Raw genomic sequence first — 26,898 nt, forward strand, 5'->3', positions numbered from 1 at the left:
CATTTTTAAATATAAGGTTGTACTTCCACAGCCAGACACATTCATAATGAAACCATTGCAACATGAACTCTGCACAAACAGAGAATTCATGAGCTAAACCAAATAGTTGCAGAAACTAATATTAGCAATCCTTCACCTAAAACCTCTTAGCAAGTTTAATGGCTGTACAGCTACAATGCAAATGGCGTTTCTAAGTTCCCCAACAAAATCAGCTTCCTTATACAAAAGGTACTGCTAGGCTTGCATTGTGACAGAACTGTATCAGAGCATTTTAGCAGAAAGTCTGAGATTTGAGAAAAGCAGAAGTATGACATAATATATCACACAATAAAGAAAAAGTTTAATGCAAAAAAGTGACTTAAAGGCATCCTTAATTTTTCTTCAATTATAAGGCAGCTTTACCCAAACACATGGGTCATATGCAAAAAGCAAAGGACAGTCTTTTGAGAACTTCCTGATAACTTATTTTACACATAATACTGAGTACTGTGCAAGTTATCATGTATTACAGAAGACATTCTTTGTGTAGAAACATGATGACATTCTCTGACAATTTAAAAAAAAGATTTGCTAAATTAGAAGTGTACTATCATAATTGTATTAAGACAAAGCTCAAGGCTGTGGCTCTTATTTCAGTGTCAGTGAATTTCCTGTCCCACTATTTAATGTTGTTTTTGTTGTCTTTTTTTTTTTTTTACCCTAAAGCCATAGCTATAAATGCAGGCCTAATTATGATTATTAATTTGTAAATAACAGCCATCACGAATGCCAAATGAGAGTCATTCCTGGAAGTTACTGACAATTCACGAAGACCAAACCAACCAAACTAGGACAGGTGCTGAATACAAGAACTTCTGTTTACTCTGCTTATTTAAGTTATCCAATCACTGCTGTTCCTCCTGAGGAAAAGGCCTTAATAACAGGGACTGCTGTTTGAAAGATAGCAGCTGAGAGGGACTGCATGGGCCTCTCTTCCATGAGATCCATATGAAAAATTAGAGATAGCCATCCCTCTCTCTCTTACAAAAGCCATTTTGGTTTCGCCACTGCCATATCTACCTCTAGATTAAAAACTGAAACAGTTAGAATACATTTTGCAGACCTCAGAAGATTTGCAAGCAACGTGTAAAAACAAGAAAAAAGGAAAAGGAAAAAAAAAATCAGTAAATTTTTCTTCCTTTTCACTTTGAGGCAGACATGAAGGATAGCTGTATATCTCCTTAGAAGAGGAATTCAGGAAATAAGTCACATCTTCATTGCATGTTTTCAGACAGTTTTCATGTAAAATATTAAGATCTAAGCTATTCAGACTATTCCAGAACTTTGAGTCGTCTCAGACTTCCTTCTTTAGGAAAAAAGCTTCAGCTTGAGATCTGACTTGAAATGGACAAAACAGACAAGTATATTCTTACATAGATAGTGTTATGCTGTTGTATTTACTGGTGCTTTCCCTCAGGTTTAATTTCATGTCAAAATTCTTAAATACACACCTAAGAAACTGTCTAGATTTTGCTGAAATGCAAGTCATTCAACATGTTCTAATGGCTCATTGAAAAGACATGAACATAAGTAGGAGAGTGAAAATCCATTAAAAGACTGGAAAACTATTTCAGGGAAGTTTTAATACAACAGTAGCCTGGACAAAAACACTTACTTCGCTTTGTAGCTCACCTAAACTACAAATAGTAAAGTTTGCCTGAATTGTTAGGGGTGTGGGCTTGACATAAGTTTGCATTCTAGCAGACTGGAATCACCATCACATCAGATTGGAATCACCATTACATAGCTTTACAACTTGTCTTTGATTTCCCCTCCTCCCCACCCCCAAAAGTGAGGTTTGCAAGGCAATACAAATCAGTATTTAATGCATTAATTGAATAATTGAACAAAAAATCATTGAACAAAATCAAACAAATTGAAATTGCCGTTTAAGAACAGTGTATTAGGTACTGTGACTTAGAGCAGGAAATATCTTGATCATGCCATACAAGTAACATCAGTAAGAGTTTCAAAATTTGTTTGCAAAATTGCTTCCTTTGCTACTAAGCTAATAAAACCCTATTAAACATCTCCTTTATCATGGAGGCTTTTAACTTATTTTTAAAGTTTTTTTTTGAACAGCTTTGAATTGCATTTCTTTAAATGTAGAAATTAATTTCCTCATCTAAAAAATTTAACACTACAAAAGTTTTAAATCAGATCAACAAAATGTTGATTTTTAGGGAGTCTAGCAATGCTCTCTGAAATTATGTTGTTGGCCAGTCAGCATAGGAAAATCCAACTGTACCCCAGCATACTGAAGATTGTTTGGAACTCAGCACATTTGGCCATTTAATTGGGATGGAGTTTGGCATAACTGAAGTAGGAACCTTGCACAATCCACGATGGACCCTAATAAAAATTAGTGATTCTAGACAGAAAAACTTTGGGATTTCTCTTAAATAGTATTCCTTTTAATAGGTGTTTCCTGAAGAAAATTAACTCCACTTTGTATTGATGAGTTCAAATTATGTTTGCCTATTCGGATTACCTCATCTGCCCATCTCAAGAAATTTATAACATTTATAATGTACATACCAAGATAAAAATCAGTTGACAAAAATTCTTCAGCTCTTCCTTTTGAAATGTAGTAAAATGAATCTTAGAGAAAATTCCATTTGATTTGTTATGGTTTTTAGAACATGCAGAAAGAAGCAGATAGAGGAAATTAATTTCATGTTGTTTTTAGTAAGGCATAAGGGTTTAAAGAAGGCCAACTTGCAGCATAACTTCATGGTAGGAAGATGCTGCATCTCTCTGTATCCAGTTGCCTCCATGGTCTCATGTGTCTGAACTTCTTGATCCATACTATCTCAAAACAGTACAACTGTTTCTGAAGTTTATAAATTGAATTCAGTCTAACAGTTTCATTATGAGCTACCAACTTGTTATAGCAATTGCAGCAAAACACCTTGAAACTGGCAACAATAGAAACTAATCAGAGACAAGCGAACACTAAACGCCAGGCCTTATAACTTCATTGTGGGCCCAAACCAAACCACCAATGAATGGCAATGTTATTTACTAGAAATGACCTAGGGTGCCTTTTCAGTTGTACCAATATGGCTGCTGTTCTTACAAGCTAACAGCCCAGTCTCCAGAGTGAGATTTTTTTGTCATCTCTGATGGGATTAAATACAACAGTCATAAGGTACCACGATATTAGATGAATTTTCCCCACTCGTCATTAATTCTTTGTATTCCAAGCTCATATGATTATCTATGTTCTGCAGTTTAAAGAAAGAACTACCTTTGGATGATTCTTTAAGAAGTATGACTTTTAAAATCAGAGTAACACTGGCACACAAACTATTTACCAAAAATGAACTTTGCTGACCATATCACTAAACAGAGTTCAAGCCATTGCAGTGTGTCAAAAGTGAAAAAGCAAAACAGCAGCAAGAAATTTCCAAGACTGAGTCATTTCAGGCTTATTTAAGTGCTATAAGAAAAAATGTGGCCTCCGTTTTAAATTGCCTCTTTAAAAGTCATATTCAGTCTTACTGTAGTACAAAAGGCTTTATAAAATCCCTATAGATGCCAGCAAGTTGAAATAAAAACTATGAAGTAGTTTTAATGCATTAAAGCAAGCTCATTTCTAGTTGTGCCACTATGTGCTTCATATTGCTCTGAATGCAAGAGTACATTTTATTTAAAAAAAAAAAAAAGCAGCAAAAGTGTTTTTTCAATATTATCAGTCAAAGAGCTCTTAAGCCAAAAGGAAATATATTAAATGTATGTTGTATATCAGTTTTACTAAAGACGAGTCTGCTGTATTGTAAACGTGACAAAGATTAAAACTAGCAACAAGTGTTCAGACCAGAAGGTTTCCAGTGAATCAGAACAGGAAACCAATAAAGCGATCAATGGGAGGTCATGACTTTTTGATCACTGTACTATATGGTTAAAGAGTGTTTTTGATCTACTGCCGTATAATCAAATTAAACTTTGAAGTTCTGTATCAAATACGCAATTGAAATAGTAACAGTGCTAAGGAAGTAACCAACTTTTAAACTACAAATATTTTCAAAAGAAGTCAGTCTTCAGTAACTCTAAGTCAGATTTTGTCTATTAAGGGTGTTTTCCTAAGATCTTGCCAAATTTGTTTTAATGAGATCATATATAATTCCAGAAAAGTTAAGCTGACTTAACCCTGAGAAGTTTCTGTAAGTAGCTAGCTGGTAGGTGGAAAGTTCCCAGAAACTCTTCCCACATGAAGTTCTAATGAAGGTGTTTATTTGGAGTGAGGACATAGCAACAAAAATAATTTAAAACAGCATGATCACACTGAATGCACTGCAATTATCACAAACTTATATCCAAGGAACTACCTAAATCTCACTGCTCCTTCTCCCTATAGAGCACGCACATCTATAAATAGAAAAATTGCTGAAACTTCAAGTGTTAACTAGAATGTACTGGCTGATACAGAGACTGAAAATGTACCCATAATGGGTACAGTTACAGGAAATGATCATTTCGCACTTTTACTCTGTCCTTTTAAAACAGGAGTTAACCTCTGCATTTTTATCAGACTATGTAACATTAATTTCATGGATCAGAGGCAAAAATAACTTCTATCCATGCTGCCTGCTATTCTGAGAGCAGTAAGAGAATTTTAGGATGGGTTTCTACCACATGCCCACTGTTTGCTCTACATACAAACACGCTAATACATAGCATTCTTCTCCTGAGCTTGTTTCTCAAGTAGAAAATAGATGGCACCTGTGTTACCACTGTACATACAACATCTTTCCAAGGAGCAACTACTCAGTTAAGTTCGAACCAGTACCACAACCCCTCCCTCTGTTCAATCCCCAACAGAACTTGATTTGTAAGCAGCAACACAGGACAGATCCTGACAAAGCTCTGTGTGGTACAGCAGAGAGGTCACACACCTTAAGCAACATGCAAGGAGAGCAGCATTACTGCCATGATAATGAAGTACTGTTACCTATAATCAGTTCACTTCCTTTAGCAATCCAAACTCTAAACAGGGAGTATAGTTAGGTACAGCTTGCTACATTCATTTCTAATACTGCAATCAAGAACTAGTATATTTCTCCACAAGACAGATCTGAAGTTCAGATACTGTAGGATACAAACGGGGAAAAAAAGGGAAGCGTTTCTACAGAGAACAGTCACCAGCCTTCATTTTATCACTGAATCTGTCAGTAGTGGCAGTGAAACAGTTAAGATGAAACAGTTAAGATTCATATCTAAAACTGTTGCCCTCATCTTCTAGTCCCACTGCAGTGAACAAATTCATACCTGCTCTAAGGTGACACTGCATCACTGTTCTTGGTTACACTGTTCACTCATCATTTTGTTGAAGATGTTATTGAGGGGCATGTAGCTGATGCAAAGATGAAGGTGGAGTCTATGGCCAAAGGTTTGTGGAACAGAGTAGCATTGTTATGAAATCAATCATGCCTTTTTGGACAAGTGTAGGATGTCTGTGTTAACTATACTATAAACACCCATTCAAAATGAATCAAAATAAAAAACTGATTTTCACAAAATACACACAGACATACTGCTTCCACTGTGCAATAGAACTTCTGCCTGTTCATCGCTTAGTTAAGCCAGATAGTCTTTAAAGCCAGCTGTTTTGTGAAGAACACGGTAACTAAACTAGAGAAAGTAATAGAAAGTATTAAGTCTCCCAATCTGTTCAGTCTCACTTCTGTAACAGTCTTGGGATTATTAAGCCAGCATAACATCTTTGATTCTTAAGTACAAGCTGATATAAAGAAATAAAGCAATTCACTTTTCTAAAGCATACAGTATATATTTAACTGTCGTGTGTAGACAAAGCTGCTACATTAGACTGGGTGTTTGCAAACCACATGACCTCACAAACGCTATCTTATCACATCACAGGTTCCTCAGACTGACCACAACCACTTAAATCAGACTCCGCCAGCACAGAGACTCTATCTTTGACACGTACTAGTAGAGCAATTACATTTTTAGCTGTCCAGCAGCCTTGCAAGAACTTTGCTTGTGGGGAGGGAAAATCTGATGGTCTGTTGTCCGACTGTGCTTGCAAGATATGGTAGAAGAAAAGCACATGATTTATTGTGCTATAAACTTCTACCACAAGTTGAAGCACTTGTTTTGTAAATCTGAGGGCTAACATATTTCCTTTAAGGGACAGCACTTCTTATCAAGTAAGAAAACATTTAGAGAGACATATTTTGAAAGCATTTGTCCAGTAAAACAAACTATTGGAAGGTGATAATGTGATTCTGTCAGTATTGAGAAACAAGCAGTACTTTTAACAAGCATTAGTTTTAGCGAAAACTGAAATAAGAACAATGTAGAAATTGACTGCAATCTTAGAATTAGCTGTTTTTATGAAAGCAAGCATGAAGAGTGACAACCACGAAAAGCCAAATACATATCTGCCTGTACAGTACAGAGCATACTACATGGACAGTAAGCAGCACACTTTCAACCTTTCATGAATCTCATTATCTCCAGGAGACAAGGAGGGGAAGTAAGTTCACGAGACTGAGTAGAAGAGCATTATATCCAACTATAGATGTTACAAGAAAAGTAGTAAGCCTTTTTGGACTTGCTGTTCTCACCCCAATTCTACTGAAATAAGTTACATATTTCTTTCCAAGATCTAAATGCTGGTAAGTCTGATCTTGTCTCATTAACTCGTATGATTTCATGCATGCAAGTCATTGCCTTATAAATACGTCTTCAGCGAAGAACTTTGTTTCTGATAGCTTGAACTAGAATCCATTTCTCACAGTTAATCCTTTTATGTCCATCACCCAAAGCTACGTATAACCTTTAAAGCTCTGAATGGGTGGAAGACATGTCCACATTGCAGTCACTTATGACAGCAAAGCAGTACAGGCACATCCAAATTGAGTAGCTGGATGACAGTAGCCTAAGTACAGCAGAATAAAGCTCAGTTATTTACCCTGCTTCTGAATGTAGTCTAGTGGTGTTTCAGACTACAGAGCATTTGATTTGCTAAGCATTGAATTTGACTCAAAGATGACCTAATAACAAAATGAAGAGGAAAGGAATAATGCTCCCTTCTGGTATGCCACCACCAAAGCCAGATACTATTGTTGAGAGACTCAGGAGCTAGGAATGCTGCTAGGAGTGATCAACTGATCTCGTGCTACTCAAGTGGCCATAAACAGCAGTGTCATTTTGTGCTCGTCCATGGTTGACACAGTCATCATTTAGTTGCTTGTACAGCTTGTATAAAGACTAAATTGTGCTTGGGACCAGAACCACTCACTGTACCATGCTGATTTAAGATTAACCACTAAAATAAAAATAAGGAGGAAATAAATGAGCACTTTTTAAACAGAGCTTACCTACAAGTTCATGGTATTTAAGACCAAAGGAACTGTTAATGTGGTTTAAACTTTCCTCCTGCAGATGACAGCACACTAAATTCTGTTTGGTTGTTGTATTATGTGGCCTATACAGGTTTTCTTCATCCTTCACGCTGATAGCTAGAGTTTACTTTCCCTTCTCCATTTTAGTTTCAGCAGTGGTAAGTCTAGAAAGCTACCCTAAGTTGCAAAATGTAGCTTTAACGCATAGCTTTAGCCAGATTACCAATTACTCCTTTGGTCATATCTTATGCATTATTTATCCTCAAAGTAATTACCTAAAGTGTCTTGAACTATTACACAAGCAAAATCTTTTAAAAGCATAGTAATTAATCCCCAACTTTTATATCTCTTTTCATTAAGCCAATCTTAAAATGCAAGTTCACCAGGAACAAGATCAGACCATGAGATAACACCTGTATCAGAATCTTACTGACTGCATTAGGTTCTTACAACATAGTATCAGATCCATTCCTAGATAAAACTCTGTATGTGGGAATGGAAAGGTAGTAAACTAGTGGTCACTACTACTTCTTTGAGAAGCCATCAAGTTGTCAAGATACTAAAAGTGAGAAATATAAAGAACACAAACATAACCCTTTTTCTGCATTGTCAATATGCAAGAATTTAATCACCAGAATTTCCCTTGAAGTTACCATTATAGCCTTCTAAAAACCTCAAAAAATCATTTTGGAAAGTAATGCTCTAGCTGCATCTGTCATCTTCTTTTCCATCAGACATGCTGTTAACGAGGGCAGTTTGCAGAGGGTTTTCTAACCTCTTGAATTCTTAACCTTTGTGGCACACTAATATCAGGATTTTGTTTTTCATTCAAACACCAAAAACACATGCATAAGATTTTTATATTTGAGAGCTATCTCATCCTTCCTTCCTCTCAACATATTTCAAGCATTTATTTGTTAAAAGCATATATCATTTACAGAAGAACAGCTAGGGCAAAACTAGCTCCATATCCTGTCTCTGATGTTGGTCAATAGCAAATGCCTGAGAAAAAATATAGGAGGCAAACAGCAATATTTTCCCAGAACGTTCTCCCTGGCCTTTAGCAAGTAGCTCATTTTTCAGTGATGCAAGTGGTATCCATGCAACTTCAGGAATTTATCCCTGCCCCCATTTCACTTGAGGATCTTGATTTTTGCACTGGAGAGAAGTGAGTAAATGCTCCTTACTCATCAACTACCAGATCCCTGAAGTACAGGTAAGTGTGAAAAATGGTTTTAGATATATCAGATATACTCCTGCCTTCTAATGGACAGCAAGTTAAAGCAGCTAGTCAGCTTGAGTGAAATCAGGAAAACATTTAAATTGAGTGTATTTCAGTCCTAAACTTATACTGCAATGTACAATAAATAAAAAATGTGCTGGAACTGCATTAAGAAAAATGAAGTGAGCAAAATCGGCACCTTAAAAGTGAAATTTCAGACACACTGTAGTATTTGGAGGATCCACTGAATGCTACTTTTTTGAAAACTGAAATTGGAGCTCGCCTGGACAATGACAATTTCCATTGGCAACTAAGAAAATCTCATGATTATTCATCCCTTAGACATTCAGGGCCATTCTATTATTCTTGCATGCTTTGAGTTTTATACCCTTTTCAGTGATTTTCAAATATCAAGGAAGAACACAAACTGAGTGAAAGAAGCAGTAAGTTTCTGTATGCTGCTGCTCTCCTTCATAAAGCTATCCCCCAATGCATATGTACAACATGCAGTAGTGACAGCATAGAATAATGCTCTACAATCCCAAATCGTAGAGGCTACGTGCTTTATTGTATTTGAATACATACTAGGAAGAATTTAGCTTATTATGAAAATTATGCTAAGATTAAAGACTTAATAAAAAACTGAAATGTAACAGCAAAACAAACTCATTAAAACATTCCAAGAGACACAAAAATCAGCTAGCAATATGACAAGGACAAGTTTTTACACAGTTTTGCTTTGAATACAATTTAACCTTAAGCACTTCAGTCCTAAAACACAAAGTCTGTAAGACTGGAAACCACTTGCTTCTGTCTCCAAAGGTGTCTTGTGGTCTGCCAGTGTAGCTTGTGGGTAAGCATGTCAATTCTAATCTTTTGTACCACTCCTGTAATCTAGGTAACACATATGAGCCTTGCAACATCCAACAGGAAGCAGAGACAGCTGCTATGTAATATATATATAAAGTACTGCATGTACAAAGGGGTAGTATATATGAAATACAGAACTTAAGCACTTTATAAATCATTTAATTTCATTCAGTTTGAATTAAAAGTAAAAAAAAGTGGCAAACTACAAAGTACCTCCTCCCTTTTCTTCCTCCCACTATGTGATTTATGTTGAAATGAACAAGAACTAGTTTATGATTTACTTCAGTTTTCCTTAAGCCCTTTACTTTATTTAATGGAAATTCAAAGCAGCTCAACATTTCCATGTATTTTTCCCCCACAAACATTAACTGTTCACTTCCATGCTACCTACTGAAGTGAGACAGTTTCTTGAATAGTGAAAATGTTTCACAGAAGATGCTTTTACTTAATACCTTAGAGTCTAATCAAAGAAAACTTCACTGAAATACAAGCACTCAGTACACAACCTGACAATACGTAACCCATTACAAATCTTGCAGTGCCTGTAAACTTATGTCATTAACATTACATCATTTAGAGCAGGTTAAGTTTTAAGGTCAAATGACACTCATCTGATCTGACTTCTGTGTCAAATACATGGGAACCAAGCTTACTGTATTTAATGACAAGTAATAAAGCTGCTTCACAGGAACTGCAGCCTGTCAGAGCTCAGAAGAGACAGGCCAAAATTAATTACGTAGATGGCAACAAAAGGCAGAGGATTGGAAATAAAAACTTTTAAAAATAAAATTTATAATCTTACATTATATGTAGAGTTCTGATAACATAGCTGATTTGGATTACTTCTCTCACCTGTTTCAGTATGAGAACTGAAATTTGGGTGTCAGCTTTCTCCATTACAAAGTCAAGACGTGCCACAGCAGCAGCAGCCTGTTGCTCCTGCTCTCTAGTAGCACACCCACAACCCAACTTTTCACTGGGAGGATTCAGCTTGAGACCCCAGGCAGCATTAATAACCAACTCCTGCTGCCCCACCCTCTGGCGTTTCTTACTGGAGACCTTCCACTGACATGATCACATCACAGGATGGAATTAGAGTATCTCACTACTCCAGGTTCCACTGATAATAGGGACACACGCACTCATATTTCTGGCCAAAGACACAAAAGTGTTTGTCAGAAGGCTAATATGGACTTCATTCCAATTACTTGTATTCATTCAATACATGATTTTTCATTATTTTGTTCCAGCCTTCAGATTGGGAACCTGCAATTCTTCTGATGTAAACTTCTGTAAGAATTCAGTACTGCAAGAAGTGTTCAGCAAGGAAAAGTGTTCAATAAACAGAATCATCAGTAAGTATCTTGGCATCACCAAGAACCTTGTGTCACTTCGCCCAACTATAACTTTTGCATTAATTGGTGTCCAGTTTAAAGTTCTGCAGGTAAAATATATGAAGTGTTAACTTCATAGAGTCACTAAGAACCTTATTGCTTTACCAGTGCCTTTTACCTTTAACCAGCTAGGAGGCTGTGGTCAGCCTATCACCATGTCTTCAGGAAGATGAATTTGCAGAGTTATTTGTAACATTTTTTTTGCCCCCAGCTTTTGCAAAAGTAGAATAAAAAAGCAGCCAAGTAGTATGGTCATTAATAGAGCTACACATGAAGACATTTCAGTGTAGGTTTCATAAAGTTAGTTTATTTTAATCGGTGTTGACTGAAGTATACTAGTCCTAGCATTTAGCAGTTGAGAGCAAACATTTTTGCCTCTTCTTATTGCCAGTTAAATTTTGCTTTTCCAGAAAACACTACAAATGAAGTTCTTCACTTAGCAGCTGTTGATTGAAGACTTCGTTAGAATCAACCTACCCATAAATACTACCTACATTTCAGACTTAATCTTACATTATCATAAAAATCAGCCCAGTGGGTTATGCTCAAAATAAAGCCTTAAGTATTACTTTCCCTCCATAAAGCCTGATTGTGCCTGAAGTGTTACTTTCCCTCTAAAGTTTCTGTTTAAATACTAGACAACTAGATATATTAAAGTACGGGAAAAAAGCGATTAGTAAACAAGGACTTCCAGGATTAAAAAAACTGTAAGGAAGCATTCAGAGATGCTATCAGCTTATAACTTGTTTAGTATATAAGGGTTTCTTGCTGCTGTTTCTATGTATTCTAGAATGAGATATTTTGTTCCTATAATTTAATTCTCAAACTAGGTAAGCAGTAAGCCATAAAAAGTGCACCTCTGGGAGAGAAGTACTCTTCTACATGGAATTATGTGAACTCTAGTATTGTAGAGATTCGTATACTCCCTAGCTGGCCTTTTCCTTTAAGCAAATAGAAATACTATTAAAGATTTGTCCAGACTTAACTGTTTAGGATTCACTAGCATGACTCCATCATTGTTCTCTCAGCTAACAAACCTAACCTTCCTTCCAACCTGTTCACAATAAAAACAAACAATTGTTTGCCTTCCTGAAAAGAGTGTTGCTCAGACAGGCATATGACAATTGCTTGTATACAGAAAATTATGCAACAGCTTTCCAACGGTAACCCTACTTTTTCTCCAAAACTTTTTATCTTTTAAACTTACACTGAGCAGAATCAGTACAGTTCTTTTTTTCTTTATTTTTTTCATAATACAAAATACACAAGGTATCTGGCTTTCTGGGAATTCTACAAGCAACTTTCTCATACAAAGCAAGCTAGTTATAGTCCTTTAATGGAAAATGCCAGGTTATTGATTTTTAAATTTATTTTTTAAGTGAGCTTAGTGATCAGTAGAGGTGCTGGACTGATGGCCCTAGAGACTATCTTCTATCTATAGAAGAGACAGCATTCCAAGAGCCTCTGCTATATTATAACTCTCAAGGGATGGGTCCTAAGAGTTTGAATCTACTAGGGTTGTTACAAAAAACACTAACTACACTTAAAGAAAGGATGTGCTTATTTAACAAAACCAAAAAGGCAAACAAAATTAATAGGTTGTATTTGTTTACAATACTACAATTTTAAGCTACACTATCAGAGCTGTCTATTAGAATGCGTACAGAAGCATACTAAAATGCAATGATGACTGGGCATTTTTCACATAACAGTGTTAAGTAAAGACATTTCTTCACAACATATGACAAACTGAAATGAGCCAGTGAGCACAGCAGTTACACAAGCCATTTCAGTTTCAAGACCTTCTGATCTTTTTAACTAAGAGACAGTTACTACAACTATTGAAGCAAGGAAGTCTGAAGACAAATTTCATAGGCTAAAGGTTTTGGCAGTTTAAAACTTAATCTGTTAACTGATATTAAGCAAGCATCCTTTTTCTTTTTAAGCAATCTCGGTACACTACCACATAAAATTCGTCCTCACAATAGCAAGTACCAAAAGAGATCTCCACAGACTCTTCAGCTTGTACAAACGCAGTTTAGTTTCTAACTGAATTATCCTCAAAAGCTGTAACAAATAAAGACAAAGGGGCTTATTTTCATGCACATAGCTCTGAATGCAGCAAATACAACACAGCACAATGTATGATCAACTCATGAAATTAAGGAGAACACAAGATGGAATATGCTGGTCTCATTTAATGTCAAATCATATAATTAAGGAGATTTTTGTTCTCTTACATCCCAGGATACAAGGGCAAGACTCATATACAAAAGTTAATTCAATTCATTTAAAATAATTTACACTGGCAAAATCAGGTTCTGAAGCTATAATAGCTACTAGAAAAGCAAGACCTACTACATTTAAAATATGACAAAAGGTGCAAGTGATCAGACACTAGAATTTTATCACTTACCTCATGATGCAGCTCAGCTATCTGATCTTTCAGTTCTCTGATATACTGGTTAGAATCAGAATTATTAAGCTGCCCTTGAATTTTTCCTTCTTCTTTCTGTTTTGATTTAAAAAAAGAATCTTATTCAAATTGTTCACAGATATGGTATATTAAAATTCTATTTTAACAGCTTGCTTATTTTTGTCATGTACAGACAACATTCACACACATGCACACAAACAAACCATCCAGCATTTTGCATCTGGTTGAAGTTACCAGCAGGTATAAGTAGTTCCGACCAAGCTGATCCCCTGGGAAACACTCCCCCCCAAGTAAAATTATATTTATTGTGCAGGAACCCCAGAGAGCAAAAGTGAAAAAAGGAATGTCCCTTAGTACCAATGCTGTAAGAGGTACAATGACAAATTGGCAAGTAAAAAAAAGTCAGAGATGAAAAGGTTTGTCAACCTGATGTAGCTCTTAAGTGCCAATGACATCTTTTTGAGCGTCTTGAAATGTGAAAGCCTGCAACACTTTCAGCTTATCTCTAAAGGGAATCCTAACGTGACTAAACCAAATTCTTGGCATATCTCAGAAAAATAACCACCTGCTGCAAAGAACTCTTTTCTGAAAGCAGCCCATGTCTTCACTTTGCTAGGTACAAGTCAACAGCTGTAGGTATGTTGTTGTGTCCCCCTCTACCCTCCAATGAATAATTTCCAAAGCAATAATTTCCGAAGCAGCTATCAACTTTGGAAGGTAGAAGCACCTTGATTTTATGCAAGTCTTTAACCTGACTGTAAATCACATACAACCAGAAATCTATAACAAGAAAATCTGGCTTCTCTACCTGTAGCTCATTTTGCTAAATCTCTACATATGCTTGAAGAAAGCAAAAAAAAAAAAAAAAATCAACTTCAACAGGCAAGCTTGAAGTTACTTGCAAACGGAATTTAAATACCTTGTAGAATGAGGGGTGTCAACTATTCTTCAAAATACGAAGCAAAAGCTTTAACAGATAGCTTTCCCTGAAACAGCACCAGGACACAAATATGTACCAGGACAGTATTTTGCATTCCAAAATCTTTTTGCTGAATGAAGAGAACAATCCTGCATAGTTTCAGTGTTGGCAAACTCAAAGCAATTTCTCTTTCAGAGATGTTTTGTTCTTGCAGAGTATACATCACTAGAATGACTTTCTGATATTCACTGTTAATTCACATATGCACTATTACTCCATGTTGTAAATTAATTGCACATCAAACTTAGTTTCCTAGCCAATCCATGGCTCAAATTTACAAAAAAAAGTAGCAAGTATTATCATTTTTCCCATGCTAAATAGATTAAACAACAACAATGCAAACAAAACTTATCTCCCTTTACAAGGATGACTATTGGTACTGAGAAATCCAAACAGAAGCAGGAGCAACAAAACTTGCAGACCAAAAATAATGCAGTTTACATTCATACACAGAAAAAGCTTCATTGGTGTTGAGACTCCAGACAAGAAGGACTGTATCTCTTGCAACAGCAGAAATGTACATGGGAGAAACATTAATCTAAATCCTTTATCCCCATTTGAAATGGACTTTTCCATTTTAGCCTCTGGTACCTTGGATTCCAAATCATGATGTGACCATAAATCACTGTATCATAAAACAAAGGTAAAGTTGGATTTTCACCATAAATTTAAGACAGGTGCCATAACCCTTTTAAAACAAGTAAATACCTGGGTTTACATTGGAATTGAGTGCACAAGAAGACACAAAACAGGCATTTTCCGATTAAATAGGAATAAACAGCAGAGACGATGAAAGTTATTAGCTTAAATTCAACACTGCACAAATAGCTGAAAACTGTTACTGTATACTACGTAGAGTATATATGCTATTGGGAATTATATATTATCACTAAATTTAAATGCTTTTTATCCCAAATATTACCATAAAGTTAATGCCAAGTTATTCTGTGATATCTATGTTAAGTTTGCTCATGGAAGAGCAGACTCTACCTCCAGTCAGCTTAAACTGACTTAAGCTGAATGTCAGCATAAGCCTGGCTTGCAAGGTCCTCATTACTAGTGAAGGACAAGGAAGGTTTCAGTTTTCCTTTCATAACAGAAATTTCCTTACAGATTTTGTAGAGCTGACAACTCATCAAAAAGTATTTAGCACAAAAAAGGAACCCTGCAATGTGATTTTCTACAAATACATTTTTCAAAGAAAACTCATGCTGTAACTTCCTCTTGCAGTATTCAAAAATACTAGAAGTCAGAAGCTGATCCTTTTCACTAGCTGTGAAAAATAAAAATAAAGAAATCAGGTATTTCTAGCTCTAACTATTTAAGACTATGTTCTATAAGCTACAAAATGTATTTACAGTGGGTAAATTGGATGGGTGCTACATAAATTTTAGGACAAGGTATTAATCTCCTCAGTTGTTTTCCATCTCTCTGAGCAGCAAAGATGTATATATGCACACATACACACACTTTTTTAAAACCTATTTTAAAGTTGCTGCTGTTAAATTCGGTTTGTTGTTTGTGTCATTGGTTATTTAAAATACACTCATGCAGCTGCATTAGCAAACCACTGGAAAACATGCAGGCATCAGACATAGCATTAAAATATTTAATTCTTCCGAAGAAGTATTACTTGTTCTCTAAATCAGATATGCAAACAGATGAAATTTTACATCTTTCAGATGAATCAAAACATTTCAAGTAGTTTTATGTCACAAAATGGTCTTTGTTATCTATAATTCTTTAAAACTGTAAAAGATTGATGTTTCTCACCAATATTTTCATATAATAACAAAATATGCAAAACTGCTGCATTTTCCAATCATTTTATATTTGCATTAAGTTCATACTACTTGCTAGGAATTTTCAGCTTCTGATGAGCATTTGGTAATTAAAGGCACGTTTTATTTTGAACAGCTTAAATTTAGTAGTAACATTCTTTAACACTAGCTTTTTATTAGAGCAGTTGACAGACATCAAAACCAAAACCTGATGGCAGGAAACTTTCAACATCTGCAGTTCCTTTTACTACTCCAGAAAACAATAGGAACAGCTTTCCCTACTTTTTTTTTTTGTATGTCACAACAAAAGCTTACTTCCCAAAATTCTGTCATTCTAGATTTGCTTCTCAACCTATGCTAGGTTATATGACACAGCACTATTTATTGTTTTTTTATGGTAGTTGTGAAATTTTTATGGTAGTTGTGAAATAAGAACTTAATGTTTTTATAAAACAATCGTGATATCGTCCTAGAGTCACTTTTTAAGGAGTACTGTCAGTGCGTGCATATCTTGAAATAGTGAAAATCACCACCACAGTAAAACAAACCCCAAGTTCTGTCCCCATACCGGTCAGATTCCCACTTGCGCACCATAATTCTGGATGATGTTAGCTGTGCTTTGATGCTATGTGCCACTGAGACTGCTGGAAACTCTAGACTGTAAGCATACCCATGCTCCAAACATTTGTCTCACAAAAGGAAGCTGCAGAAAGGATTTTTAAGTTCATGTTTCATTTAGTGGCTTATTAAGCTTGAGCCGTTTCAGCTTAGCTTTTTCAGCCTCAAATATAACACCATATTATGCAGAAATAATTTCTGACTCTTCAAATTGATCTAGTCATGTGGCATGCTGCAACTGATGGTTGTTTGTTCCCAGCTCTGAATCTGAATTAAACTTGGCCTGAAGTAGAGGGACAAGGAATTAGCTAGGTTGCAAATGACATACAAGTGGGAAAGAAACTGAGAAGTGAAGATATAACAAGTACTGAATAGAACTGAAACACGTGTAAGGACTTTAGACAGTAATACTGATGAATTCTTGCACATTTCATCCTTAACCTATTATTTGCAGGATAAGGTTGTTGCAATTAGTTATGGTTGTTGGTATACTGCAGGGTAACGGAAGATAATTTGAGGAATTGCTATAGCCCTCTATCATGCATTTCTCTACAGAAATGAGTTTTTCCATTTTTCTGTTCTTCTGCTGCCAGACTTATTTCACTTCCAGATATCAAACTAGTCTGTTCTTTATAGGGTTACTTCTCCTCCTGAGATATCAGTAGGAAGGAATATTGAAAATATTCATTCAGACAGACAGAAATCAATCTTATGTGGATCAAGTCTTCTCTTACTTCAGTCATTTCAGCCTAGGGACCTGCTGTGGTGGATGGAAGCTCAGCTACTAAGCTTCCATTTCAAGAGTAACTTGAGATGGGGAACAAAGAGCTACCTGCCCAAAGGACAGAGCCTGGACTCTCCATAGTCCAGCCCCAGCAGCCTAGAAGGTCTGAGCCTACATTCAGAACATTTTTAATACTCTTCTTCCTTGTCAATCCTATTATTATTGCTAGTTTCTAGCTTCAAGCATCAAGCCATGCAGATGAGCTGGAAGATGCATGTTTTAGGATGGATTGATTCAGGAAGTCTTCCACAGCAAAAAAATAAAATTCATCTTAACAGTCTTGAATGCCAAGGGTGGACATAAAGGACAGAGGACATAAAACCTGTCTCGTATAAAGACAGGTAATACAATATAAGGGTTTCTGTTTCCATTAAATCACATTTTTATATGTTTTGACTGTAAACTGCCTTGTCCTCCTCATTTAGCAGACAGTTCCACTGACAAAAGAAAAATTAAACTGCTTTTATGTAGGTTAATTAAATGCTTCCTATCATAGCATTTACTTCAGTAGGTACCATGCATTTTGCTCTGCGTTAGTTTTATACTGTGCTTGAGTTGTTATATATTTCTGAAAAAACACTCAAACTGGACTGGTTCAAAAGTGAATGTTTACTTACATCTTAACAAGCCTTTAGGGTATTAACATCACAACTTTTAAAAGGAAATAACATAAGCAATTACTAATCTCTCTTCATAGGGGTTTAAAAAAATCTAAGACTGCACACATAGGATGTGGGTTGTTTTTTTGTTTTTTTTTTTTTTTTAAGTGGAGCATTATTACAGAAAATCTGTGGTATTTGGGGAGGTCACGACACAAAGAAGAATGCCTAGTCTCTAGGCAAATAATAGTAATTTTAAGTTTAAAACAAACATTCTTGAAGCTAGGTAACATATCAAGAAGAAAAAACGTCTAAGTAACCAGAATAGCAAAAAAAATTAAAGCTAGGCAACTCTATAATCAAGGAATTTCTGTTTAAAAACCCACAGTCATATGAATGAATTTCCACATAAATTTCCCTGAGATATTGTTTCTGCATACTGGCACCAATGCATTGCCTACCTCCCCGTCCCAGGAAGGTTTTTAGAAAAGTTAGAAAAGTAATACCAGTTGGTGCTACATAACAATTTGAGGGCCATCATCTCAATTTTGCTACTTTGAGATGACTTATTGTCCCCCTCAGACTTTTTGTCCTTTTCAACTGATGGACTCCACCAGCACTAACAGGGTTAGAAATCCCTGTACCAGGGAAAAATGCCCTGGTAACCAGGTATCAGCTCTGCTCAAGGCAAAGTTACAGCGCAAACAGCCAACATGCAATCCAGCCTCTGGCCTGAGAGGTTGTGCATAGAGAGGGAGCAGCACAGGCAGTGGAGGAGCAGGAAATGAGCCCTGCAGATCAAAAAAGCAACTGCTAAAACAGAAGTCACTTAGGCCCCTTCAGTTGTGGAAGCTCTCACCTCCCTCGCCCTGCTCTGAAGTTCGAGAGTACTTGTCTGCATACCCAGATCTATACATAGAGCTCCTGAGACAAAAAGTCTGTTCCTCAAAAATTTGTTTTAGCTTGAGGAAAAGTTCTGCCCACAAAATTTATCAGTTGAGATGCATGGCTGTAATATCAGATGTAATCCTCCTTTGTCTGGCTTTTTAAGAGAAAAGCATTGTTACTATACCTTCCCAAGCAGCAGCAGCAAGTTCTCCAGAAGCACATTAACCTGCAGTCTGAGAACTACTGAGTATGTGGAGAACCTCCAGCCTCAATCAGCCCAGAACCAGGATTCACTGCTGGCAAAAGCAGCACAGGGACAGAGCGCTAGTATTAAATACCTGAAACTATTACTGTATAGTATCCTCCACAAAAATCAAGTACAGTAATAGTCATGACAAAAAGTTTAAATTGAAAAATTCACTGAGAACACCTGGAACACACCGGAGGCCTTATGTCTGTAGTTGCAGGTGCTTCATCCCAAGAAAATTGCAAGATTAAAGTTTTCTAAAACATTCTTGATGATCACAGTTGGAAAATATATGTCAACAAGAAATTAGACTATTTAAATTAGATATCAAGGGTTGTTTTCACATTAATAACTATGAACTTAAATACAGAAAAACAAAACCAATAGTTTTATGGGCAGTCAAAATGGAGGGACACCAGACAGATACTGTTCCTCAGACAGTGTATCTATCAGCTTTACTAAAGCTGTATAAAGGGTAGGATATTTCCCTCTTTTTTTTTTCTGACTTAAAAATATTTACTTAGTAACAATCTGCCTCAGCCTCTTTTCAGGGCAGGCTTTTAAACTCTTACTCTGTGGCAAGACAGCATTAAAAAATGTAAATGAAGTTTATTCAGAAGGGTAAATGTGGTAACTAGTGTCCTTTCAGTGACTTTACAGTGACTCATTCTAGACTTTCAAAAAACACATCACTAACATCACACACCACTATTGATAAGAGTAAAAAAAGTTTCCTGTAATTTGAAAAGATGGAAACAATTTCTTTACTCAACAGTTAGTACTTGGAAAAGTTATTAAACAGAGGTCATAGAAAGGCTTCATTCTAGCGAAATAGTGCTAAGAGTTTAAACTGTGGGGGAGAGAACTAGCACAATCATGGATTTCCTTTACAGTTGCTCTTAAAGCAGCTTTGACATGGTTAAAGATAGGGTAAGTGTGACAATTCTCTGAATCTGCCAGGAAACACACCAAGAAGGAAGTGATGTTACCCCCTGTCCAGATCAACATAACCAACAGAAGAATGAACTCTAATAGACAGTTTCCCCTTTAAGATTACTCAGATGTAAAAAGTTTTCTATATTACAAATGTGCTCTGTACCTCCTCATCCCAATCCAGACACGGACTATTTCAAGAGGATAGCCACAGGTCACCAGCCGGAATGGAAATGGAGAGCAATGGATTAAGATGCAGAGCAGAGTCTGCAGCTGCCACAGCTCTGCTTCCTTAGTCTGTCTATGCTTCACTGGCACAGTGCTCCTTACCTTGGCCAGCTGACTAACTGCAGCTTTTAACTACAACTTATTTAACCCTGCCTGAATTTCTCTAAAGCCTCCCTCCCCCCCCTTAGCCCATCCTGCCTTCGACTACTACAAGGAAAGCTTTAAAAAAAAAAAAAAACACCCAACCAAAAGAAAACCTCAGCAGTGCTGAGTGACCAACAGGACTGCCGATACATGATCAGGGGGAACTCTTGCTATTAGGCCAAAAGTGTAGTTAAGCTTGGTAGACTGCTCTCTTGGCAGTTTTAAGAAAGCACTACACAAACTAATAGTGTGCTAAAGGCTGATATTAGGACATTAAAAGCTATAAGGACATTCAAACCTATCAGTCAAGATCAAGTGAAAACAAAAGATGAATTACATGAGGAAGCAAACCCAGCGTTTTACTGATTGACTATAGGAATAAAGGGAGACAATATCCATTCCTTGTCCTAGCTATCTACTAAATCTTACACAAGAATAAGATAAAAGGGGTCAGAGTACACAGACTCCCATCTTATAACTGACTTATTTTGGCCAAACTAACTTCTGTAAGAAAGTGAAACATCAAATGAGGAGGACGGCTTTTCACCAGCACAGAGGTACAAAAACCTGCAGCCCAGCCATCCAAAAATCCTTAATTTGTTAATGATTTGGTTAAGTGCCCTGTTCAAAACTCAGAAGCCTGCTAAGTACTTCAGGTGATACTTGCTTCCCAAGGGCTTTATGAGCTGAACTAGCGAGGGGAAAAAAAACAAGAAGAGAGCAGAGGACAAAACAAGAGCTGATGGAGTACACCTTTGTTTATATACGACTTCAGGGTTTTTCCTTTGTCACTTCTGTGACTTAGGCATATGCAACAAATTAAACTTCAGTAACACTTCAGTTTTGTGTTATTTTCATTAAGGAATGCATCAGACTTGTTTAAGAACATCCATCGTGTATTGGCCTATTTTTTGCACTTCAAAACACAGAAGTGTAAAGGGTCAGCGTCAGGAACTGAATGCCTGACAAAGATGAGATGACATTCAGAATATATAAAAACTTCCTAATATCATAATAAACCGACATCTTGCTATACAATTACATCTACTAGTAAGTGATAGAACTACCTCCTTCACCCTCCGTCATTATTACTAACCAAAACTACAAGTGACCCAGAAACTGTGATTTAAATCTAGCATTTGTGTATGTAACGTCAGATCAGTTCGTATGTGGGAGTAGTGATACTCTGTGTTACAGAGTTAACGCCAGTGTCTTGCACCTACACCTACATGAACATTTAAAAGAAAACCACATGATTTAGGTTAAGCATTTCTATGGACCATGTGGACCTTGCACTGAATCCCTAGATTTTCCCCTTGCTTCTCAGAAAAGCATCTTTTTTTTTTTCCAGGGGAATGGTATGTGTTAACTTCCTCCCTTCACCATTATCAGCTTTGAAACAATAATCCCAGACAGACCTATTTATGATGCTCCATATTAAGCATGATTACTTTGAGAGAAACCTACACACTAAAGACTAGTCACATGCACTTTATGGTCTTAAATGTTGTATTTCAAATCATTAAGGCAAGCCCAGATTAAAACGCCCTCCACTCTTCACATCAGACCACAGCATCCCAGTAACGAGGTGATCTGAAGAAAATTGAAGGCAGCTCTTTCTCTGGGAAAGAAGTTCTCTAGTATCTCATCTCTCTGCCTAGACTAGCAGTTTCCTTAAAAGGCCTTTTTTTTTTTCCCCAACTGAAGCTCTAGTATCAATTGCATGTTTTAGTTTACTCCTTTGGAAATTAAGGCTTTCCAACTCCATCAGTATTTTTGTTGCAGGTGTTTCAGAGGCCTTTGAGCCCAAGTACCCAAAAAGAAATTTTGATCTTAAGTTTCATATTTGCTGACAAAAAACACGCTGGTCAAATACCTATTCGCTTACGGAATCTTACACGCTGAAGAAGTTGTCACAGCCCTATAGAAACATCTAAAATCAGGTCTGGAGTATCGAAAATAACCAAATTGACATTAGAGGAACTTACTTCAACTAAATCACTTTTGTTTTAAATGTTTATACACAGTTAACACTCAAAACATGTATTTCACAACTGAACAAGCTATACTTCAGACTAGTATAAGTTTGAGATGAATAGTTCACCAAAAACCTAACGTGGAAACTCATTAAAAGTATGAACCACTGACTTCATGTTCCAGACTGTACAGAAAGTAGAGCCATTCTCATTCGTGCAGAATGAAAGAATCTTACTAAGAGGTTACGGATCAAGAAATCATTAACAGGTGATGATCTAGGAATACCAAAGAGATGAGAACTTGAAATGTACTTTAGTAGGAAACCAAAAACAAGGCAACCTAGAAAATGAGAAAAACGGAAAAACATAACTAAAGATTACATCATGCAAAGTAGCGATTGTGAAAAGGAAGGAGCGATGATGTGGATAAACAAATGAACATGAAACAATGCATTCTTTGGATGTATAAGGCAGACTTACAAAACAGATTCCCTTCCTGTATTTACCTTCTTTACCCATCTTATATAAGGTATTATAAAAATCTACACACAATTCTGACACCCATAGCTTCAGCAGAAATACGGAAACAGAATAGAAGAGCACTATAGAATGATTAAGCACTGATGATTTGATCAGTCAAACCACAAAAAACAAGTGTATTTACATTAAAAATATGAATACAATTCTAATGGGGTGACAAAACAGATCATTGGGGGATTCACTGTTTCTTCATTTTATAGTAACAGAACTACAGTGCTTTTTGGGCTACCTGTACTAGCGAAACAAATGAAGCAGGAGAGCATTTAAAGTCTGTTAAAGTAGAAATAATGCAAAATAAGCTACTGACTTCTCACCTACAAAATAACATTATTTGAAATCAACGTAATCTTTTTAAAATAAATTGCTAACACAGAAGTAAAAGATTGACCTAAACTCAGCTATTCTCTCGTTATCTTACTAGAAGATAAGTGATTCATATGCAATGCTTACTTAGATAAGTATTTCTAATGCACTGATCACAGCATTATCTAAGCATTATGTGATTAAAAGAAGTGATTACTTTATCTTTTAATATATTTGGTGCCTACTGCAGTACAGGAAAAAATATTCAAAGTGAAAAATCTTTATGCAAGCTCCATTAAATTTATTTTACAGTCATTTACATAATACAAGTTGATCTTACAGAAACAAGATGAGAACATGTTACTGTACATTTTTCTCATGCTGTTAGTAAAATGGTAACCAAGATTTATGTAGGAATAAAAAGCTGTTTTAGGAAGCAAGTTAATTCCATATATGAAGAGTTGGAAAACATTTAAGTAGTTGGAAATCACAGGCAAAAAGAAGGCTTTGACACTGTACAATGAAGTCATTGTGAAGGGGAGATTTCAAAGGGAAAATAGACACTAGCATTGCCAGTTTAAAAAAGTGTAAGTTTAAAGCTACTTATTCTCTTGCAAATAAGAACCAAGAAAACCTTTACAGATAGACACAGCAAAATTCAGACAGAGGAACGGTGTAAGAGTATATATGAAGGACAGTCTATCCATCATAATTTCTCAAAGGAAAAAAATAGAAAAAGCAATCACTTCCATAAGTGGTTCTTTCATCACGGAAGCAGTGAGTTCATGGGACTACAAAAGCTCCAAAGGGAACTGAAAGTGTAAGGAACAGCACAGGGGCTAAAGGATGCACCTTCAGATCCTACAGTAGCATGACAGCATTAAACAACATTTCTGGTTTCAAGATTTAAACAAAGGGAGTAAGTTTTACAACAAATCCACCAACTGATCATAGCAGAAGAGTAAGTGCAGATAAGGATGCTTACTGGAATTAAAACGTGGGCTTTTTTTAAAAATAATTTTCAATCTAATATACTAGTAAAAATTACTAATTACAAGACAAAAAACAAATACAGAAGTCAGAGTTTAAAAGTGGTGCCTTACACAAGTAGCTTGTACAAAAGTAATTACTAACAGCTGACCAGTATCCCCAGAAGTTTAAGGAAGAAGTTTAAGTTTAAGGCCTTTGCTTACAAAGGAGGCAAATTTAGCAAGATAGTATCATCCCACTTGGCAAAGCAATGCATTGTATGCACAGCAAGTTAAAAAGGAAAGAAAGTGGAGGAAGGAAAAAGTACAGAAAGTAATCAGGATCCAGTCACACATTTAATGCCATGACTTATTACCTGGATTTCTAATTCAGCAATATGCTGTTGGAGTTCCACCACAGCTGCAATGCGGTCTGCCTCACGGAGCCGTACTGCCATCACTTCTTCTTTACTCTGAAAGAAGTAATAAATTAAAGCTAACAAATAATACCAGTTTTAATTGATTAAAAACCATGTGCTGCATTTACTCAAAATCACGTAAACAAAGAAAACTTATACCAAAGAGTAGCATACCTCCTGATAAGGCATATTCTAAAGAATCCACACGTAATTTTAGCCCATATAATTGTGCAATCATCTGCTATCAATTCCAAACTACAATCCCCTAATACTCATGAAACTTTCAAAAGTACTGTAGGTCTGAAAATGTCCAGGTCTAAACAATATATGTCTTGTCTTCCAGAAACATTATTTTTTAAGTTAAGATAAAGCATCAACATGATTATAACAGACCATCAGGTCATTCTTCCGCTTCCGGCTTTGTTAATAAACAGCAAAGCTACATAGAAGTTACTTGTACCATCATTCTTTGAATAAATTTGTCTAAAAATAATAATAAAAGAGCATTTTAGTCCAGCTATCTTAGTCACAGTATACAACAACGATCTGCGAGACAGTTTAGGATAAAATTCTAATGCCCATAACCTATGATCAGATTCCTGGTATAAGTTTAACAGTGACAGGCAATTTGAGTTTGGACAAGAGAAGGAAATTTCCTTATTTCTATCTGATGTAGCAAGCCCTCAAGACTTGAGAACATAAAACTAATATTACGTTGTCACTAGCTTGGTACAACCACATAGGAAGAAGAGGGATAGATACTCAGTCAGCAACACTTTCAGCTGGAGCGCAAGTTAGTCTGCTTTTGTCCAGAATAGGCTCAGGGACACAAACTTTTATGGCAGACTCGTGGAACTCTGCAAACTGCAGTTGCTGTGAGTCAGTTACAGTATTTCAGTTACTTTAATGCGTGCTTTCAACTGACAGTACTTAACTTCATTAGGCAGTTTGATCAAGACTGAATTTAACATGCCAAAGTTTATCCATGACAGCTACCTGAAAAGATGTCATTTGTTTTTAAGGTTGCTGTAATGAAAGTGCATCTTTTCTATAGTATCCAATTAACAGCATTTGTAATCAGTTGATTTCATTTCAGAGGGATCTATCCTGTGCCAGCCAAAACTTAGCCATTATTGCTAAATTCTGCTGCACAATTGCCCACACAAAGCAAAACCCACAAGTCCACAGGATTGCATGAATTTAACTGAAAGCTAAATGACTCTTGACTTGAATATCTGAGATGAGTCAATAGTGTCATTCTAGATGGTGCTGATGGCTTTATCACTGAAACGCGGTATGTTCTCAATAATTACCACAGAAGTTGATATGAGGAAAGACAAGACTGGGATGAGGGCACAAATCTTATGTTGTAAATTCCTTAACATAACCGATTAGAGACATTAGTGCTATGTTTCAAGAAAGTTTGAAATGAAATTCTTGCTGTAGAACCAGCATTCAGATTAAAGGAAATCCATAACACAGGACACAATGACAGGAAACAATTACTGTATAGGTGGTATAAGATGCACACTTGCTACACAAGTTTTAATTTAAGCTATTATTTAAAGAAAATAAGCTCCAGAACTAATACACTAGCTCTTTTTACATAGAAGAACTGAGGAGTTGAAAATACAAATGTCTTTTTGATAAAACTTTAAGTAGAAATCTCACTACCTAGCAAAGTTGTAATGACAAATAAAACTAGATCGTGCTTCAGATAATTTGAAATAACAGGAGGGGGGAAATAAAAAACAAATAAAAGTTTCTAATGGAATCAGGAAAAACAAACTTGCCATATTTAAGGAAATGCAAAGTAGAACTTTAAAAAATATTTAGTGCTACAGAAACTTGACGTTTGTCTTCATTCCTCAATGACATTACCTGAAAAATCACTGAGACTTTTCCTGTTGCATCAGTGACCTATTAAATAGCCTTATTTCACGTATTTACACAGCAAAAGTGTCTTTTAAATTCAACCTTGCTGCTATTGTCAAGCCAAATCTAAGTCAGTAGCAACACTATAAAGTGACAGGCACTGAATCTACTTCTAGAAGGGCTATAGATAAGACAAGGGTAGTTTTTGCTGGACATCAGCCCTTCACACTTGTCACATGTACATTACATAGTAGTCAGAGGATATGCTGGTTTCTCATAAA

General features: G+C 36.1%; 1 protein-coding gene across 5 annotated transcripts in view; it reads right to left on the minus strand.

Moving 5' to 3' along the window:
* EVI5 (ecotropic viral integration site 5) overlaps positions 1–26,898 on the minus strand; it is a 76,448-nt gene that overhangs the window by 8,070 nt on the left and 41,480 nt on the right. For all 5 annotated transcript variants that reach the window (XM_035537783.2, XM_035537780.2, XM_035537786.2 and 2 more), the window contains 2 exons: positions 24,701–24,796; positions 13,315–13,410 (listed from right to left, as the gene is read on the minus strand). In XM_035537783.2, the coding sequence (XP_035393676.1) occupies positions 13,315–13,410; positions 24,701–24,796 (192 nt within the window). The remainder of the gene's footprint in view (positions 1–13,314; positions 13,411–24,700; positions 24,797–26,898) is intronic.

The sequence above is a fragment of the Cygnus atratus genome, chromosome 8 (assembly GCF_013377495.2).
Source record: "Cygnus atratus isolate AKBS03 ecotype Queensland, Australia chromosome 8, CAtr_DNAZoo_HiC_assembly, whole genome shotgun sequence".
Classification (NCBI taxonomy): Eukaryota; Metazoa; Chordata; class Aves; order Anseriformes; family Anatidae; genus Cygnus; species Cygnus atratus.